A 19007-nucleotide genomic window follows, 5' to 3' on the forward strand; every position below is an offset into this window, starting at 1 on the left:
CCTTTAGTCTGTGTCTAAGGCTAGCTCTCCCACTATGCCTTAAATTCATCCTGCATGCCGACAGTCACATGAAGGCACGGCACTGGTGATCACCTCCGAGGTGTACTCATGACCAGCATTGTAAGGTTCCTTCCAAGCCAGGAATGCCTGTGTTGTCTTGGGCTCTCCCATGATGCCACTGCCCATTGTGGGAAGTTCTGCCACACTTCCACCCTGCAGGACTTGGGGAACCACGGCTATCCTCTGTGGCATTGGCACAATCAGGCTCTCAGATGCTGTCTAAACTGAAAGGCCATGAGAAAAGGGGGCAGGGCTGGTGAAGGCTCTGACCTTGTGGTGCAGATACTCGGGAAACTCCTTGGACACAGTGGGTGGTGGCCTTGTTGCTGCCCCTGTTGTTGTGGAAACGACCCAGCAGAAGGAACTTGGGAGAGAAGGGTTTTTTTCTTGTTCACAGTTTCAGAGGGATGCAGTTCAGCATGGCAGGGAGACATGGCCTAGGAGCAGGAGACTGGCTGATCACATGTGTCCACACCCAGGAAGCTGAGGAGTACAGGGACTCACCCTCAGCAGCTCACCTTCTCTAAGAGGTCAACTCGGAAAAGGTCCCACAACCCTCCCAAACAGCCCTACCAGTTGGTGATGAAGTATCCAGACACATGGGGGATGTTTCATATTCACACCACAGCTGAGAACATCCAACAACCCCATCATAAAACCAGTCGATGGGACAGGGGGTGGGGGCGCACACCTTTAATCCCAGCACTCGGGAGGCAGAGGCAGGTGGATCTCTGTGAATTCGAGTCCAACCTGGTCTACAGAGTGAGTTAGTTCCAGGACAACCAGGGCTGTTACACGGAGAAACCTTGTCTGGGGAGGTGGGGGGGGAACCAATGAAGGGAGCTGGAGAGATGATCAGCCTTAGGAGCACTGGCTCTCCTAGAGATCAGGTTTCAGTTCCCAGCACTCACACAGTAACTCCTAACTGTCTGTGACCCCAGTCGCCAGGGAATGCAGTGCCCTCTCTGGCCACACGTGGTATACAGGCGTACCTGGAGGCAAAATATCCACACACACAAAACAAAATCTAGACAGACAGAAGAGAATGGATGGCAGGCCCTGCCTGGTGATCACAAGGACCTCAGATCACACAGAGGTGAGTGTTGGGCCGCTGATCCGCCGCATTCACACTCTCCACAGTCTTGTCACTGTATAACTCTTTGGTAGAAGAAGAGCAGCATTTCCAAGAAACTCCTGTTCACAGGGGACACACTACATCCTAACCACACCATCGCAGGGCCAAGCGAAGACAGGCGGGCCACTTAGACTGGGGGGCGTGGAGTGTTCACTCTGAATGCCTGAGAACTGAGCTGACAGGGTGCCTCCCAGGTGGACGTGGGTTGTGAGGGAGAGAGAATCCCGAAACACCCTCAGACTTGAGGCCTGAGCTGCTGAATAATGGAATGGCTGCCTCAGACAGGAGACAGGCAGGGCAGGCTGAGACCAAAGGCCGGAGGCCAGCAAGGAAGCAGGCGCTCGAGGGGGCACTTCAGACTTCCTGACAAATGAGTGGGAGCCCAGACCTCAAGCCTATTATCCCAGCTCCTTGGCAGACTGAGGCAGGAGGATCACAAGTCCAGGACAGACTGGGGCAGGAGGATCACAAGTCCAGGACTAGCCTCGGCTACAGGACAGCCTTTACCAGCTTGGTCAGTTTAATGAGACTCTGAAAATAAGAGAACTGGGAATAGTTCAGTGAGAGCTTTCAGCATGTTCAAGACCCTGAGTCCCATCCCTAGGGATTGGAAAAAAATGAATACCTTTCCCCTAGACACAGCCCAAGGTTCCTTCCATTATTTCAGGAGACAAAAAAGGTGACTAGGGAGAAGGCCTGAGACTCTGGGACAGAGTGGGCTCCTTAAAAATTGCCGTGATCCCAGCAGAGGCTGAGACAGGCAGATCTCTGTGAGTGAGTTCGAGGCCAGCCTGGTCTACAGAGAGAGTTCCAGGACAGCCAGGACTACACAGAGAAACCCTGTGTCCAAAACAACCCACCAAACAGAATCATACAAAATAGAATAGCCAGCAGGTGTGCTAGCACACACCTATGGTCTCGGTGCCTAGGAAGTGAGATGGGAAGCTCCTGGGTTCAAGGCCAGCCCCGGCTAGAGAGAGAAAAAATTGTGTTAGGAGGAGAAAGAGAGACGACGGTGTCAGGAGCAATGAGAGCAAGGCAGGAAGAGGAGAGAGCCCACGTCTGGCACCCAGGGTTCTAGATCTTACTAGAACTGGTTTGTCTTACTCAGTAGGCAGCTGGTTTCACGTCACTGTTTAGGACCCAGGTTCTCCCCACATCACTACTGCTTCCTCAGCCGAGGAAGCAGGTGTTTGTTCTTGCAGTGTTAACTAGGACAGTTACATCCTACAGACTCCAAGTCAGTACTCTGAACCTTGACCTCAACCTCTGTGACATCAGTCATTGTATCAGCTGGCTATACCACACACAAAAGCAAGTTTCGTGCCTTACAACACAAGTTTTGTGGTAGGGGAGATGGGTCAGTGGATGAAAGCATTTACTGTGCAAACATAAGGACCTGAAAATCTGCATGCATGCACACATGCACACACACACACACACATGAACACATGCACACACACACACACACACACACACACACACACACACACACACACACCCCGATAGCAAAATGTGCAGCACTACTGCTGTGTCATAGCACTTGCATTAGCAGGCAGAGACAGGCGTAACGAGTCCCCCAGTGCCTGCCTTGAGGAGATCCCTATCAGGGTCCAGAACAGATGCTACAAGTGGCTGAGGATGCTAATCTGAGGAATATCAAATGAATCTAAGCACACTGAGTTCTTTAGTCCATTCACTTTATTCTTCTAGGTCAATTCTATCCACACAGTTTCAGCTCTATCCTCACATTCAGCTCCTCCCTGTGCCCAGTTTTCCTGTCCTCATGGTTTTAGTAAGCTCCTGTGCTTTTGACCTCATCTTCGTCCTCTGTTCCTTCATCCTCCATCTCCCCTTCCTAACTCCTTACTCCTGGCCCTGATAAACTTTACAAGAGATCTGCCTTATCCTTGACAGAATATCTGTCTTCTCCTCTCTCAGGCCATGCAGTTCTGTGTCTGCCTCTGGAATTCTGCTCCAGTCCTTACAGCACCTGGTTATACAAAAAGTCCTATTGTCCCCAGTCAATCTCTCTGTCATGACCCCAGCCTGAGGGAAGGGGATGGTCTGAGCACAAGAAATAAAGCTGTGCATCTACAGCCTGCTTGTCTCCTAGGCTCAGTGGGAGAGTTAGTTACCTAAATGTTCAGCAGATCTAGGACGCTTAGCTGTTTGCCAAATGGTCTACAGTATTTGGGCACGCAAGAATCTCATAGCAGAAGACAGCTGAAATATTAAAAACTGGATAACACCAAATATTCCATAATAAATGGCTTACCTCTAGAAAAATACCTTGAAATTTCTAGGTATAGCTTTAATATCCAGCTGAATTTCTATAAGACAGGCAGGTCCCAAGAACCAAAAACCATGAGCTTTAGGCTCAGAGAGAGACCCTGTCACAAGAGAGCAGACAAACAGCAACTAAAGAAGAGCACCAGGGGTCCTGCTCTGGCCTCTGCATGTACTTGTGTACTGAGCACACACCTCACCCCCGTGCACGGAGCACACACCTCACCCCTGTGCACGGAGCACACACCCCACCCTTGTGTACTGAGCACACACACACACCCCCTGTGTACTGAGCACACACCCCACCCCTGTGTACTGAGCACACACCCCACACCTGTGAATGGAGCACACACCCCACCCCAGTGCACGGAGCACACACCCCACACAAGAGCCAAAGGCTAACGACCTGAGTTTGACCCCGGGATCCACGTGGTGGAGACAGGAAAGGACTCCGACGAGTTTCCTCTGACTTTCACACGAGCCCACACAGGCCCACAAATAAATGAATAGAATCGATTTGACTGAGGATCAGCCTGTATTAAATAAAACATACCATTTTTTAAAACTTAGCACTCTAGCACAGGCAGGCTGCATGGCTCTGTGCTCAGTGTCCCACAAGGCCAATCAAGGAGTCAAGCAGGCTGGGCTCTTTTCTGAAGACTGCAGGGAGAGTCCATTTCCAGCTCTGTCTACTCTATCAACACATGACATTGCTTGGTCCCGACCACGGTGAAGCTGAGGGGGAGACGGGAAGTCCGCTAGGGTATGGTGGCCTACCTGTGACTTCTAAGCCATCCATGGCTCCGTAATAACTCTATCAAAATGCAAACGCGCGCGCGCACACACAAAACAACATTAATAGGTCTGGAGAGATGCCTCAGCAGTTAAGGGCACTTGCTGCTCTTGCAGAGGACCTGGGTTTGGTTCAAACCTCTAACTCCAGTTCCAGGTGATCAGACACCCTTTTCTGGCCTCCACAGGTACCAGAAATGCCTGTACACGGTACACATACATATGTACAAGCAAGTCATACACACAAAAATAAATAAAATCTTTCTTTAAAAAAGCCAGGCATAAATAAATCAAATTAATTAATTAATTAATTAAAAAAAAAAAGCCAGGCATGGTAGCACATTGTATGTCTTTAGTCCTAGCACATGGGTGGAAGAGGCGAGTGGATCTTGTGAGTTCAAGGGCACTCTGGTGTATATATAGCAAGTTCCAGGCCAACCAGTGAGACCCTCTTAAAAAATAAAAATAAAATGTAAAGAGACAGTAGGTCCCTCAGTATGCCTCTTTTTTTTTTCACTCCCCTTGGTTTTTCTTTCTTTCTTTTTTTTTCTTTTTTTTTCTTTTTTTTTTTGATTTTTCAAGACAGGGTTTCTCTGTGTAGCTTTGTGCCTTTCCTGGAACTCACTTGGTAGCCCAGGCTGGCCTCGAACTCACAGAGATCTACCTGCCTCTGCCTCCCGAGTGCTGGGATTAAAGGCGCGCACCGCCGCCGCCACCACCACCTGGCTCCCCTTTGGTTTTTCAAGACAGGGTTCCTCTGTGTAGCCCTGACTGTCCTGGAACTCATTCTGTAGACCGGGCTGGCCTCAAACTCACCTGCTTCTGCCTCCTGAGTGCTGGGATTTAAAGGCACCACCACTGCCCAGCTTTTTTCTTTTGTTTTTTAAAAAGTGTTTGCTTTTCTATTTGGCTGATTTTATTTATTTTATGTGCATGAGTATTTTGCTTGCATGTACGGTTACCACCTGCTTGCAGAGGTCAGAAGAGGACATCAGAGCCCCTGGTACTGGAGTTGCGGATAGTTAGCTACCGTGTGGGTGCAGGAATTGAACCTGGGTCCTCTGCAAGAGCAATAACTCCAGCCCTGGACTGGCTTCCTTATACAGCCCAGGACCACCTGCCCGGGGAACTCTTCTGCCCACAGTAGGTTGAGCCCTCAGTCCAGTCAGTCCCCACAGACATGCACCAGGCCCATCTGATCTCTCTTCCCAGGTGACCCTAGCAAGGCTGCGTCACATTGACAATTGAAGCCAACGATGGAGGACCAGGCAGACGTGTCAGTCACAATGAAGGCTGTCACTCTAACAGTCCCAAGGTTTCCGTGGTTCAAACCAAAATGGGTCAATTCCCTGCTGTCTACCTCCTGTTTTGTGGACTTAGAGATAGGCCTGAGGAAGCTAGGTGCCATGGCTCATGGCAACACCAGTGCGGCAGCGGCTGGGCCAGGAGTATGAGTTCCGGCCCGCCTGGCTGTTTAGCGGGAGCCTGCCTCTACACACCAAAGAAAGGGTGGGCTTGGAAAAGACTGGCTGGCCCCACTGTCACCAGCCTTGGGTGGCAAAGTGAAGGGATGCATGGAGGACCCCCGTACTGTTAGTGAGTCCTCCAAGTGGCAGGTCACTGTGCTCATACCCCCGTCTTAAAGGACCACAATCCTGCTGCCCCAGCCTGGAGCCCCAGTGGCCCCCATGAGTGGGATGAGGAGCTAGAAACGTGTTACAACAAAAGTCCCATTGCGAGCAGGGGAAGTAGGGTGGAGAGGGCTGGTAGCCTCTGTCAGGTGTGTCACGGCAGCCTGGGCTCCTGTCCCAGGTCACTAGGTTTCTTCTCTGTGTTCCGTTACTAATGACATACCCCAAACTAGATATGTTTGCTCTGGAGGCAGAGACAGGTGAATGACAGCCAAGACTCACCTCTGACCTCCGCATGCATGCCCACACATAAACACGCGCAGTCACATACTCTCTCTGTGTGTGTGTGTGTGTGTGTGTGTGTGTGTGTGTGTGTGTGTGTGTGTGATATTTATACGTCTCCAACCTAATTGATACACTTTCCTGGTCCCAACTGTCAGCTGCCTCAATCACACAACAAGGTGTCATTCCGGGCATTTTTGTGTGGTTCAGTGGTGTAGCTCTTCCCTAGTATCCTCAAGGTCCTGGGTTCCATCCCCAGCCCCCAAAGTAGCCCCCTCCCCAAACTCTGAGGCCAGCCAGCTCATGGACTCCAGCATGGGTCCAGGGGACAGTACAGTAATGGCCTGGAGGTGCTGTCCAAGGTGGCACACACACTCTGCTCGGATCAGCAAACAGCCAGGTAGGGCAAGTGCTACGACTCATCCTGATGGTTTTCACTGATGGGGAAACTGAGGCAGTGGGAGGTAGCCAACCCTAGGAACACAGTTGGTAAGTGGGAGCCAGGATGGTGATCCTGGCCCTTCCGGTGCCTCTAGACCAGGCGTGTGGGTCCTAGCAGTAGCCCCACAGTGGCCCCGGAGCCCAGCACAGTGGTGCTCAGCCTCATGTCTCCCCACGTCACAGGCGGGGCCGACAAGCAGCAGATGGATGCAGAACTCCGGAAGGAGATGATGGCCATTTGGCCCAACCTGTCCCAGAAGACCCTGGATCTGCTGGTCACACCTCACAAGTGTAAGAGCAAGCCCAGGGGAGGGCAAGGGAGGCTGGGAGAGGGGCCTGGACTGAGTGAGAACTTCCCTGTCCTCCACAGCCACGGATCTGACTGTGGGTAAGATCTACGCGGCCATGATGATCATGGAGTACTACCGTCAAAGCAAGGCCAAGAAACTGCAGGCCATGCGGGAGGAGCAGGTACGCCACTGCTGCGGCGCCCGCATGGGGTCCCAGGCCTGTTGGTCTTCGTGGGAACCAGTCGGAATAAGGAATGTGGTGAGGGCGGGCCATTTCAGCCACACAGGTACTGAGTATCTGCCTGTGCAGGTCGCTGTTTCAGGCCCTGGCCTGGATGTCTGCCCGAGGTAGTTGAAAAGACTAAATGTTTTCATAGTGGCCAATAGTGCCATGGGGGAAAGTGCTAGAGCAAGGGTGTGTGGTGTGAATGGGCTGTCAAGGACGTCCTCCCAGAGGACGGGAGAGCTGAGCAAAAGCTGAGGTAAAGGGGAGGCACTGGAGACCTGGCTCAGCAGTCAGGAGGGAAGCTCCCACCACCCACACAGTGTCTCACAACTGCCTGGAACTCCAGTTCCAGGGGATCTGAAGCCCTCTTCTGGCCTCTGTGGTCACCTGATCATATGTGGTACATATGCGCGCACGATGCACACACACACACACACACACACACACACACACGCACACGCACGCACACGCACACGCACACACACGCACACGCACGCACACGCACGCACACGCGCGCACACACACACACACACTTAGGCCTGCACACATACACATAAAATAGTAAGATAAATATTTTTTAAAAGGTGACTGGAGAGCAGATGTGGTGATATAAACCTTTAATCTCAGCACTCAGGAGGCAGAGGCAGGAGGATCTCCATGAGTTTGAGGCCAGCCTGGTCTACATAGGGAGCTCTAGGCCATATCAAGACAACATAGTATACTGAGAACCTGTCTCAAAACAAAAGAGAGGAAAAGAAAGAAAGAAGAGAGGGAGGGAGGGAGGGAGGGAGGGAGGGAGGGAGGAGAGAGAGAGAGAGAGAGAGAGAGAGAGAGAGAGAGAGAGAGAGAGAGAGAGAAGGAAAAAGGAGGGGTCAGGAGAGCTGGCTCAGCAGTTAAGAGCACCATATGCTCTTCCAGAAGACCCAAGTTCAGTTCCCAGCACCCACATATTGGCTCACAACCATGTGTAACTCCAGTTCCAGAGGTCCTCAGGCATCAGGCACACAAGTGTTACACAGACATACATGCAGGCAGAAGACTCATACACATAAAATAAAACATTTTAAAAATGAAGAGGGTGGCTGGAGATGGCTCAGAGGTTAAGTGCACTGGCTGCTCTTCCAGAGTCCTGAGTTCAATTCCCAGCAACCACATGGTGGCTCACAACAATCTGTAGTTAGATCTGGTGCCCTCTTCTGGCCTGCCTGCATACATGCAGGCAGAACACTGTATACATAATAAATAAATCTTAAAAAAAAAAAAAAATGGGGCTGGAGAGATGCCTCAGAGGTTAAGAGCACTAGTTGCTCTTTCTGAGGTCCTGAGTTCAGTTCCCAGCAACCACATGGTGGCTCATAACCATCTGTGATGAGATCTGGTGCTCTCTTCTGGTGTGTAGGCAGAATACTGTATACATAATAAATAAATCTTTAAAAAATTTCAAAAAAATAAAAATAAAAAATATGAAGGGGGGGTCAGCATGGTGGCGCACACCTTTAATTCCACCAGTAGGGAGGCAGAGGCAAGCAGAGCTCTTGTGAGTTCACGCTCAATCATATAGGAAGAAAGAAATGAAGGAAGAGGTTTATTCCCAGGTGGGACATTTGTTGTACGACAAAGATTTTCAGGGAGACCCCAGAGAGGGAGCCCTGACACCCACCCCAGACAGGGAGCCCTGACACCCACCCCAGACAGGGAGCCCAACACCCACCCCAGACAGGGAGCCCTGACACCCACCCCAGAGAGAGCCTGACACCCACCCCAGACAGGGAACCTGACACCCACCCCAGACAGGGAACCTGACACCCACCCCAGACAGGGAGCCTGACACCCACCCCAGACAGGGAGCCTGACACCCACCCCAGACAGGGAACCTGACACCCACCCCAGACAGGGAACCTGACACTCACCCCAGACAGGGAGCCTGACACCCACCCCAGAGAGAGAGCCCGACACCCACCCCAGACAGGGAGCCCTGACACCCACCCCAGACAGGGAACCTGACACCCACCCCAGACAGGGAGCCCTGACACCCACCCCAGAGAGAGAGCCCGACACCCACCCCAGACAGGGAGCCCTGACACCCACCCCAGAGAGAGCCCGACACCCACCCCAGAGAGAGCCTGACACCCACCCCAGACAGGGAACCTGACACCCACCCCAGAGAGAGCCTGACACCCACCCCAGACAGGGAGCCCACGACAGACCAAAGTTCAAGTTGGAAATAAATAAAACTTGAGTTTTATTGGGATTACTTAAAAATCAGAAATGACTCAAAGACAGCGTATCACCAAAACCCACCCCAGCATGAGTGACTGCTCACAAAAGCTGGGAACCTGGAGCCCACCGCACAGCCTGGAGGCAGCTCAGCAGATTGGAAAGTGCCTTTTTTCTTTTATTTATTTTTTTTTTTTAAGGCAGGTTTTCTCTGTGTAGCCCTGACTATCCTGGAACTGGATCTGTAGCCCAGGCTGGCCTCGAACTAGAGATACGCCTGCCTCTGCCTCCTAAGTGCTCGGACTAAAGGCATGATCACCACCACCGGACTTGAAAATGTCCTTTCCAAGTGTCTCAGTTGAAATAAACCTCTTCCAGGCAGTTCATCTGGTTTCTGCTTCTTCTAGGCAGGTGTTCTTATCTCAGCGTCCTTAATGCAGCCTGGCCCCTTTGAGAGTGACTCTTAGTAGTCTTTATTGCTTACTCAGACAGGGAGGGGCCGAGTGAGTCTGGTCAGTTTCAGGGATTTCCTTAAGCTATTTTCATTTGTTTTCCTCATGCCTTAAAGAATTTCACTGAAGATGGAATGCTTCAGTATCAGGAAACTGTTACACAACAGCATTCCAGGCAGAGAGAACAGCCTGTACAAGGCCCCGAGGCTGGACCTTGCAGGATGAGTTTGGGAAATATTGAAGAGGTCAAGTGACAGACAGAACAGAGCAAGGCAGAATGTGGGAGGAGGTGAGGGCATGGGAGTGCAGGGCTAAACCCTCAAGACTGCAGGGTGGACCCTGGCTTTTATCGCAGCCGGCTTAGGAGCAGAAGAGGGGTCTAGGGGTTCACTCTGTGCTCGCTGGCCCCCTCTGGTGGTGTACGGGAGAAATGCACAGAGAGGTTTCTGGACTGATTGGAGGTGTAGGTTGAGGAGGCTGAACTTGGTAAAGGGTAGTTGATAAATGGTTTAGTTCTGAATGAATTTGGGTGGAAGACATGCATATAACATCATTGCATGGGTTTCTAGCATCAAATTTATAGATGACAACATTGTGTCACAATGTCAAAAGTTGGACAGGGTCTCAAGAAATAGTTCAGTGGGTAAAGAAAGGTTCTTGTCTTTGAAGACCTGAGTTCCATTCTTAGTAGCACATGTGCATGTGCAAAAAGATAAACAAATTGTTTGTTTGTTTATACATAATACACAAGATATATAAGTAATTTTAAGTAAAAGATAAAAAGTTAACTAGAGCACTAAGCAGGCAGAGTTCCAGGTCAGCCAGTACTACATATAGAAAGACCCACCCTTAAAAGGGGCGCCCCCCCCCCCCCCCCCGCGATGGTGGTGCACACCTTTAATCCCGGCACTCAGGAGGCAGAGCCAGGACAATCTCTGTGAGTTCGAGGCCAGCCTGGTCTACAGAATGAGATCCAGGACAGGCACCAAAACAACACAGATAAACCCTGTCTCGGAAAAAAACAAAAAAAAAGAGGAAGAGAAGAAGAAATGGGTAGGCTAACAGAGGAGATGGAGAAGGAGGAGGAGAAGAAAAAAAACAAGAACAAGAAGAGGAGGAGGAGGAGGAAGAGGGTAGACTAACAGAGCAGACCTGCCTGTGTGGGGTGGGCGTCAAGAAGGATGTTGGGGTGGGGGAGTGGCTTGGCGGTAGAGTACTTAGGCCCTGGATTTGACCCCTCCATCACGGGGCCAGCCTTACCTTCCAGTCAGGCCTGCCTGCACACACTCACTGCTTTCTTCTCAGAACCGGACACCACTCATGTTCCAGCGCATGGAGCCTCCATCGCCAACACAGGAGGGCGGGCCCAGCCAGAACGCCCTTCCCTCCACTCAGCTGGATCCAGGAGGAGGCCTGTGAGTATCCACCTGGGCAGTTGTGGATGGGTATCAGGCACTGGGTTCCTGAATCCTGGAGCACATGTGTCCGTCTTGGCCTCTGTCCCTGGTGCAGGATGGCTCCAGAGAGCGGCCTGAAGGAGAGCCCGTCCTGGGTGACCCAGCGGGCCCAAGAGATGTTCCAGAAGACCGGCACGTGGAGCCCGGAGCGAGGGCCACCCAGCGACATGCCCAACAGCCAGCCCAACCCACAGGTGCTGCTGCCCCTCCCCCAGGCTGGGTGGTTCAGGCAGAAAGGGTCTCCCACACATGGTCAGGCCCCAGACTCACCCAGCCCCACCCACCCTCTGCCTGACAGTCTGTGGAGATGCGAGAAATGGGTACGGATGGCTACTCAGACAGCGAACACTACCTCCCCATGGAAGGCCAGACCAGGGCCGCCTCCATGCCCCGCCTCCCAGCAGAGAACCAGGTGAGAGCTTGCAGGGTTCTGGGCCACACCCACACACGTTAATAAGGGACCTGTACCTCTCCCTTAGAGACACTGGCCTAGGTGGGACCTCCTGCAGGTTCATGCAGGGGGCGCTACCCTTTCCTGGCTCCTTCAGAGCACCCAAAGGGCCTGGCCCTCCTAACCACTTCCTACCAAAAGCCAGAGAGAGATTGGGGTACCCTTTCAGGACATAGTAGTGACTGCCAGAAGTGGCTTCCTTCTGCCCTATTGAGGATATGAAGGGCAGGGGACGGGCTTGGGAAGGGGTGGGTCCAGCTCTGGTGAGAGGTGCCATTGGGAATCCAGCTTCAGCAGTGTGTGGTGTCTCAAGCACTCAAGAGGCCAAGAAGAGGAGGTCCAGGCCAGCTTAGGGTACAGACCTGGACCATATCTCAAAACAAACAACATGGCTTACATCCATAATCCCAGCATTTGGGAGGTGGAGGTCAGGAGTTCAAGGCCAGACACTTCCATATTATAGCTAGTTTGAGGCCAGCCTGAACTATGTGAGATCCTGTCTCAAAACAGAATTTAAGAATCCTGACTGTGGCCGGGCGGTGGTGGCGCACGCCTTTAATCCCAGCACTCGGGAGGCAGAGGCAGGCGGATCTCTGTGAGTTCGAGGCCAGCCTGGGCTACCAAGTGAGTTCCAGGAAAGGCGCAAAGCTACACAGAGAAACCCTGTCTCGAAAAACCAAAAAAAAAAAAAAAAAAAAAAAAAAAAAGAATCCTGACTGTATCTGGGTGGTGGTGGCGCACGCCTTTAATCCCAACACTCGGGAGGCAGAGGCAGGTAGATCTCTGTGAGTTTAAGGCCAGCCTGGGCTACAGAGCGAGATCCAGGACAGCCAAGGCTACACAGAGAAACCCTGTCTCAAACAATAAGAAAAAAGAAGAATCCTGACTGCTAGTTGGAGAGACGGCTGATCGGGTGAGAGCGCACAGTGCTCTTGCAGGAGGCTGGACCCGATTCCCAGCTCCTACACTAAATGACGGTTCACGGGCCCTGTAACTGGAGCTCCAGGGGACTAATACCCTTTTCTGGCCTCCTCAGGCCTCCACACAGGTGCACAAACTCCCACACACATACACAAATAATAAACTAATTTTTGAATTCCCACATAAAAAGAAAAGAGGATGTGGAGCTCATGGTATCCCCTGTGCTTAGCATGGGCGTCCTGGGTCCCACCACAGCGAAAAAAGAAAGAAATGCCCCTGCTACCCATGCACTTCGTACACATACACCTTACATGTGCACCTGTACATACATGCACATGCACCTGTGTGCTCCCAGTGTAACAGGCATCTGTAGGTATCACGCCTGTCCATGTGCATGCCCATGGCCTGCCGCCTTCAGGAACGGGGCATGTCTGAGGACTCTGAAGGCAGAGTCTGGGTGGGCCCGGGACGGCTGGGACGTATACTCTGTCCGTGTCTGGGAGGGGTGGGGTGGGTGGGTGTGTACCTGGTATGTGTGCCTTCTCTGTGGCTGCTGCACTTAGCTATTCCGGCCCCCTGTAGGGAAGGCGAGATCCCCATGGGGAGAGAGGAAATAAAGCATGCCTGGCTACCGCGCAGTGAGACATGGGGATAAAGCCCAGGCTGCCACCGAGGCGCCCCAGGACAAGGAGGAAGGGCAGGAGGAGGGGCAGGAGGAGGGTGGCCGGCATGTCTGGCTGGGGCAGCTTGCCCTGTGTTATGTAGCGTATTTGCTGCGCCTGGCTGGGTCATCATGGCCCAAGGGCCTGGCCTCTGGCTGCTGTGACCTTGGGGTGCATGTGGCTGCCCCATCCCTTCTGTCAGGCCTGGCCTGCTGGCCCCAAAATAGAGATGAGCCAAGCTGGGCTGACGCCACCTGGAAGCTTTGAGCTGAAGCTGGGGCGAGGTGGGGGAGGGGTGCTGGGCCGCAGCGCATCGCATGAAATGGGCCAGGAGCCTGTGGCCTTGCTGTCCCATCTGTCAGTCTCGTGTCTCTGCCATCTGTCTGTTTGTCTCCTGTTTCTTCTGTGCCCGTTGTGGGGGACAGCCAGCCGGGTCCTGGGGCACCCCCTCACTCAACACCAGAAATTTTAATTCTCTCTACCCACCACCTCCTCCATGTACCGCCCACGACCTCACCATCCCTTTTGCCTTTTATATTTATTTCCTTCTTTCTGTTTTTTTTCTGTGTGCGCCATCCTGTGGGGCTGGGACAGAGGAGAAGGGGCCGGCCACGTGGAAATAACCTCAGTGTATGTACCGCGCCCGGCCAGCTCGGCTCCAGCCCCCTCTCCCTCCCTGCCCTGTTTGTGCCAGGACCCACCATCTCCCCCTGCCCTTCACCCCACCCTTTTGTTGCAGACCCCACCCCTCCCCCATGGAGCCCTTCCTTATGTGTTGTGTCCTATGTATGCAAGGGGCCACACTGCACCCCACTTTGTCTTCAGAGCCTCCAAGAGGCCAACCTGTCCACCCTGCCCCTTTCTTGGGGGTCTGTTCCTTCAGCTCCTCCAGTGACCACTGGCCTTCTGCCTCAGGTCCCTTTAGCTCCCGCCTTGAGCTGGGCCCTGCACATCAGAGTTGAAGCAGGCCTGGTCCAGTGGGCCTTCCTTCTTCTGCCTGCTACTGAGAACTGAAGACTGTCCATGGCAGAGCAAGACCAAGGATTGTGGGGCAGTAAATGCAGATTCAGAATGATCTCCAGTGCCTCCACTGCTGGAGCAGCCCACGCCGGGCCTGGGAGATAGGAACGAGTTGGGAGTTGGGAGGAGGGTCAGGAGAGTCGGACCAAGGAGAAGCGGGGCTCCCAGGCTTGCAGTGTACAAGTGGAGCGCATGCTTCTTGCCAGCCAGCCTTAGCACCAGAGGGGCAAGGGCTTAGCCAGGGCCTTCTGGCCAAACCCAGCACACAACCTGAGCAGCAGCAAGTCCCTGTCGGTGAGACTTCAGGATCCTTAGGGCTCCACCCTCGCAGCCAGCAAGCCAGACACTCAGGCCCCACTGCACCCCTGGACACAGTCCCTGGGTGGTCACATACACCCTGATTCTGTCAGCTGCAGGACTGGAAGGAGCAGGCCACAAAAGTGCTGGCCATTAACTGCCCACACCTGTCCCCCTCCCCTAGACCATCTCTGATACCAGCCCCATGAAGCGCTCAGCCTCTGTGCTGGGACCCAAAGCCCGAAGACTGGATGACTACTCACTGGAGCGGGTACCACCTGAGGAGAATCAGCGGTACCACCAACGCCGCCGGGACCGGGATCGGGATCGGGACCGGGACCGGGACCGGGGCCACCGCACGTCCGAGCGCTCTCTGGGCCGCTACACTGATGTGGACACAGGTAGGCTGCCACAGGACCCAGGACAGAGGCTCCACAAAGAAACAGAAGGTCAGGAAAGAGGAGGCTGAAGGGCAGAAGTAGGGACAGGGGATTGGACATACACCACTAATGCCTGCATGGGGGAAGCTGGGAGGGGGGGTTAGGGTCTGGAGTTGGAGGCCAGCCAAGATGCATAGTAAGACCCCAATTCAAAAAAAGAAGTGAGTCAGGCTTGGTGGCTCACACCTTTAATCACAGCACTTGGGAGGCAGAGGTGGGCACATCTTTGAGTTTGAGGCCAAACTGATCTGTAGAACAAGTTCCATGTTAGCAGGGCAACACAGAAAACCTGTCTCAAAAGAAAAGTAAGAAAGAGGGCTGGGTGATGTCTCTGAGTGTAAAGTGTGTGTTGCGTACAAACGAGAGCTGACATGACATCTCATCACCCGTGTACAAAGCCAGGTCTGGGTCTCTGCAACTCTGGTGCTGGGAACGCACGCAGGAGTGGATCCCTGGTGATTCCAGTTAACCAGCCTAAGATACTCAGTGAGCTCCAGGCTAGCGAGAGACACTGTCTCTGAAAAACACAAGGTGGACTGGAGAGGCCCAAGAGGTGAAGCAGCCACCATGTGGACCTGCATCTGTACAGCAGACAGGGCACATCTGTCACCCCAACCCTCCTAAGGTGGGAGATGGAGACAAGAGTCCCCAGCTCTTGGACCAGCTAGCATGACATACACAGCAGATAACAAGAGACCCTGTCTCAAGATAGATGAGGGCCAGCATCTAAGATTGCCCCAGCCAGCCTCCCCATGCACTTTGTGATACTTGCACCCACACTTACACACGTGTACACACATCATACACAAAACCAATTTTGTTTTTGTTTTGTTTTTGTTTTTGTTTTGTTTTTTGTGTTTTTTTTTGTTTTGTTTTTGTTTTTTTTTTTTCGAGACAGGGTTTCTCTGTGTAGCTTTGCACCTTTCCTGGATCTCGCTCTGTAGACCAGGATGGCCTCGAACTCACAAAGATCCGCCTGCCTCTACCTCCCGAGTGTTGGGATTAAAGGCGTGCGCCACCACCGCCCGGCTCAAAACCAATTTTTTACATACAAAAAAAAAAATTAAGTTAGTTGGTTTGAGACAAGATTTCACTATGTAGTCCTAGTTGGCCTGGAACTCACAGAGATTCTCCTGCCTCTGCCTCCTGAATGCTAAGATTGAAGGCATGCTGTGGCTGTTTGGTTGGTTGGGATTTGTGTTGGTTGTTTTCTCCCCCGAGACAGGGTTTCTCTGTGTAGCCCTGGCTGTGCTGGAACATGCTCTGTAGACCAGGCTAGCCCGGAACCCAGATATCTGCCTGCCTCCAAAGTGCTGGCATTAAAGGTGTGGGCCACCATGCCTGGCTGCGTTTTGTTTTTTTTAATGTGTGTGTGTGTGTGTGTGTGTGTGTGTGTGTGTGTGCCTGTGTCTGTGCCTGTGTGATCATGAATGCAGGTGCCCCAAAGGCCAGAAGAGTGTTGGGTCCCCTGGACCCAGAGAGCTACAGGCAGTGAGCTGCAGGACATGGGTACGAGAAACTGAACTTAGATCTTATGCAAGAGTAGCAGACACGCTTGCTGACCCATGACTGCAACACCCGGGCTGAGTGGGATGCTGTCTGGGTGGTAGGTATGGCAAGGTCCTAAGTTGGTTATATTCAACACTGAGAAAAGGGGGTGGCCAAGCAAGATGGCTTAACCTGTACAGGCATCTGCTGCCAAGCCTGAAGACCTGAGTCAGATGAGTGCCGCCGCGGGAGAATGGGCGCGCTGAAAATAAATGTAAAAATTAAAAGTGACGGGAGCTCCTGAGTAGGGAGGAAACCAGGGGCTGGGGCACTGAGCCTGGGGACCCTCCGGGCCTGCCTCCCCTTCTTCCTCTGCGGCCCGTTCTTCCTCTCCCACCGTCGTCTCCCACTCAGGTCTGGGGACAGATCTGAGCATGACCACCCAATCTGGTGACCTGCCCTCCAAAGATCGGGACCAAGACCGGGGCCGGCCCAAGGACCGGAAGCATCGGCCGCACCATCACCACCACCACCACCACCACCACCCTCCGGCCCCCGACCGGGAGCGCTACGCACAGGAGCGGTCGGACACGGGCCGGGCGCGGGCCCGGGAGCAGCGCTGGTCCCGCTCGCCCAGCGAGGGTCGGGAGCACGCGACACACAGACAGGTGCGTGTGGCCGGCCCGACGTAGAGACCCGGCGGGCGGGGGCGGGGCTGCGGGGGCGGGCGGGGGCGGGGCGAGCCTGGGAGGTGCCCGGGGCGGGGCGCGGGTAGCCCGCCGCCCTTGCTTTCCCCTCGGCCCGGCTTCCCTGCGACTCGTGTCCTGCGGACGCCTGTGAGTGACTTCGGAAACTTACGAAGCTCGTTTCTCGTTTCTCTCCTCACTGTTGTGTTGGTTTGCCCCTCCACCCCCGCCTCTCCGTCCCGCCGCCCGCCCGCCCGCCCTCCCGTCTGTGTGTCCCCGTGTGCTCCTGGTCGGTCCGTGGTATCTTTGCTTTTGATTTCCTTTGTTTCGATTTTCGTGTAGGGCAGTAGTTCCGTCAGTGGAAGCCCAGCCCCCTCTACGTCCGGCACCAGCACGCCGCGGCGCGGCCGCCGCCAGCTCCCCCAGACCCCCTGCACCCCGCGGCCGCTCGTATCCTACTCGCCCGCGCCGCGCCGGCCGGCGGCTCGCAGGCTCGCGGGTCCCGCGGCGCCCCCTGGCGGCTCGCCGAGGGGTTGCCGCCGCGCGCCTCGCTGGCCTGCGCATGCGCCTGAGGGCCCGCGGCCGCGCGGCGCCGACTACACCGAGCCCGACGGCCCGCGCGAGCAGCCAGGGGGCGCGCACGAGCCCGCGCCGCGGTCGCCCAGGACTCCGCGCGCCGCGGGCTGCGCGTCGCCGCGCCACGGCCGCAGGCTGCCCAACGGCTACTACGCGGGGCACGGCGCGCCGCGGCCGCGCGCCGCCCGCAGGGGCGCGCACGACGCGTACAGCGAGAGCGAGGACGACTGGTGCTAAGCCGCCCCGCCTCCCCGCGGCGCCCGCACTGCGCGGGCGCACGGCAAATGACAAAAAACAATAACGTTTTTAAAAAAGAAAACCGGGGAGAAAAACAAAAATAGCTTCTATTGATGAGTTTTATCATCTCGATTGAATCTTTCGTTTTCCCGGTGAACGAAACCGAGGTGGCTGCGAGCCGGAGGGACGGCTGCGCGCCCCACACACTTCTCAGACCCACGGGAGTGCTTGCGGGCCACGCCAAACTTATTACTGCCTGCAGAGATCAACTACAAGAAATAACACTAACAGTTTTTAAAAGGACAAAAAAAAAAAAAGATTGAGAAAAACGGTTTTTTTTCTGACATTTGGTCCTGCTTGAAATAACAAAAGAAAAGAAAAATTTACCATCACCACCGATTCCCTTGCTTCTTTTTTCCTTTATCTTTTTAAAAACTTTTTTTTTCTTTTTTCCTATCTTGTTTGAAAAACGTGGGCTTGGGACTGTGAAATATTGCATGACATTAAAAAGAACAAAAAAAATAATAAAAACGAAAAAACTTGAATCCAAGGGCTTCTGAACTGGAGTGGTCTTTGTCCTTTGACCAAGATGCCATGCAAGTTACTCTTGGGAAGTGGATGGAAGAGGGAGGCAGTTTGTTTAGCTCCCAGCGAAACAGCGCAGAGTCCGCGGGTACCGGGAACGACGGCCCTGGGTTCACTCCCGCCAAGGGCAGCTGTGACTCCTGGAGAGGAGAGTCCCCACGGAGGCTTCTCCTGGCTCTGCCCAGCCTCCGGTACCACCCACCTCTGTGTTAAGTGTTCTGCCCTGGCCTCTGGCTCCTTGAACCAATTTCGTGAGGAGTTCTCAACCCGCCTCAGCCATGGAGAAATGCTGGCGAGGTCAAAGATGTGAACAGTCTGGAAGGATTACGCCAGAGCAATGAGTGGGGCCAGGATTGTTTTTAAACATTAGTG

The 19007-nt window shown here is 53.7% G+C and overlaps 1 protein-coding gene across 2 annotated transcripts in view; it reads left to right on the plus strand.

Moving 5' to 3' along the window:
• Positions 1-18600, plus strand: part of Cacna1a (calcium voltage-gated channel subunit alpha1 A) — a 328905-nt gene extending 310305 nt beyond the window's left edge. For both annotated transcript variants that reach the window (XM_076571863.1, XM_076571864.1), the window contains 9 exons: positions 6814-6921; positions 7001-7101; positions 11121-11230; positions 11328-11466; positions 11571-11684; positions 13901-13936; positions 14808-15024; positions 16966-17219; positions 17580-18600. In XM_076571863.1, coding sequence (XP_076427978.1) covers positions 6814-6921; positions 7001-7101; positions 11121-11230; positions 11328-11466; positions 11571-11684; positions 13901-13936; positions 14808-15024; positions 16966-17219; positions 17580-18050 — 1550 coding nt within the window. In that variant the 3' untranslated portion in view covers positions 18051-18600. The remainder of the gene's footprint in view (positions 1-6813; positions 6922-7000; positions 7102-11120; positions 11231-11327; positions 11467-11570; positions 11685-13900; positions 13937-14807; positions 15025-16965; positions 17220-17579) is intronic.
• The last annotated feature ends 407 nt before the right edge of the window (positions 18601-19007 follow it).

Source organism: Peromyscus maniculatus, chromosome 5 (genome assembly GCF_049852395.1).
Source record: "Peromyscus maniculatus bairdii isolate BWxNUB_F1_BW_parent chromosome 5, HU_Pman_BW_mat_3.1, whole genome shotgun sequence".
In the NCBI taxonomy this organism is placed as follows: Eukaryota; Metazoa; Chordata; class Mammalia; order Rodentia; family Cricetidae; genus Peromyscus; species Peromyscus maniculatus.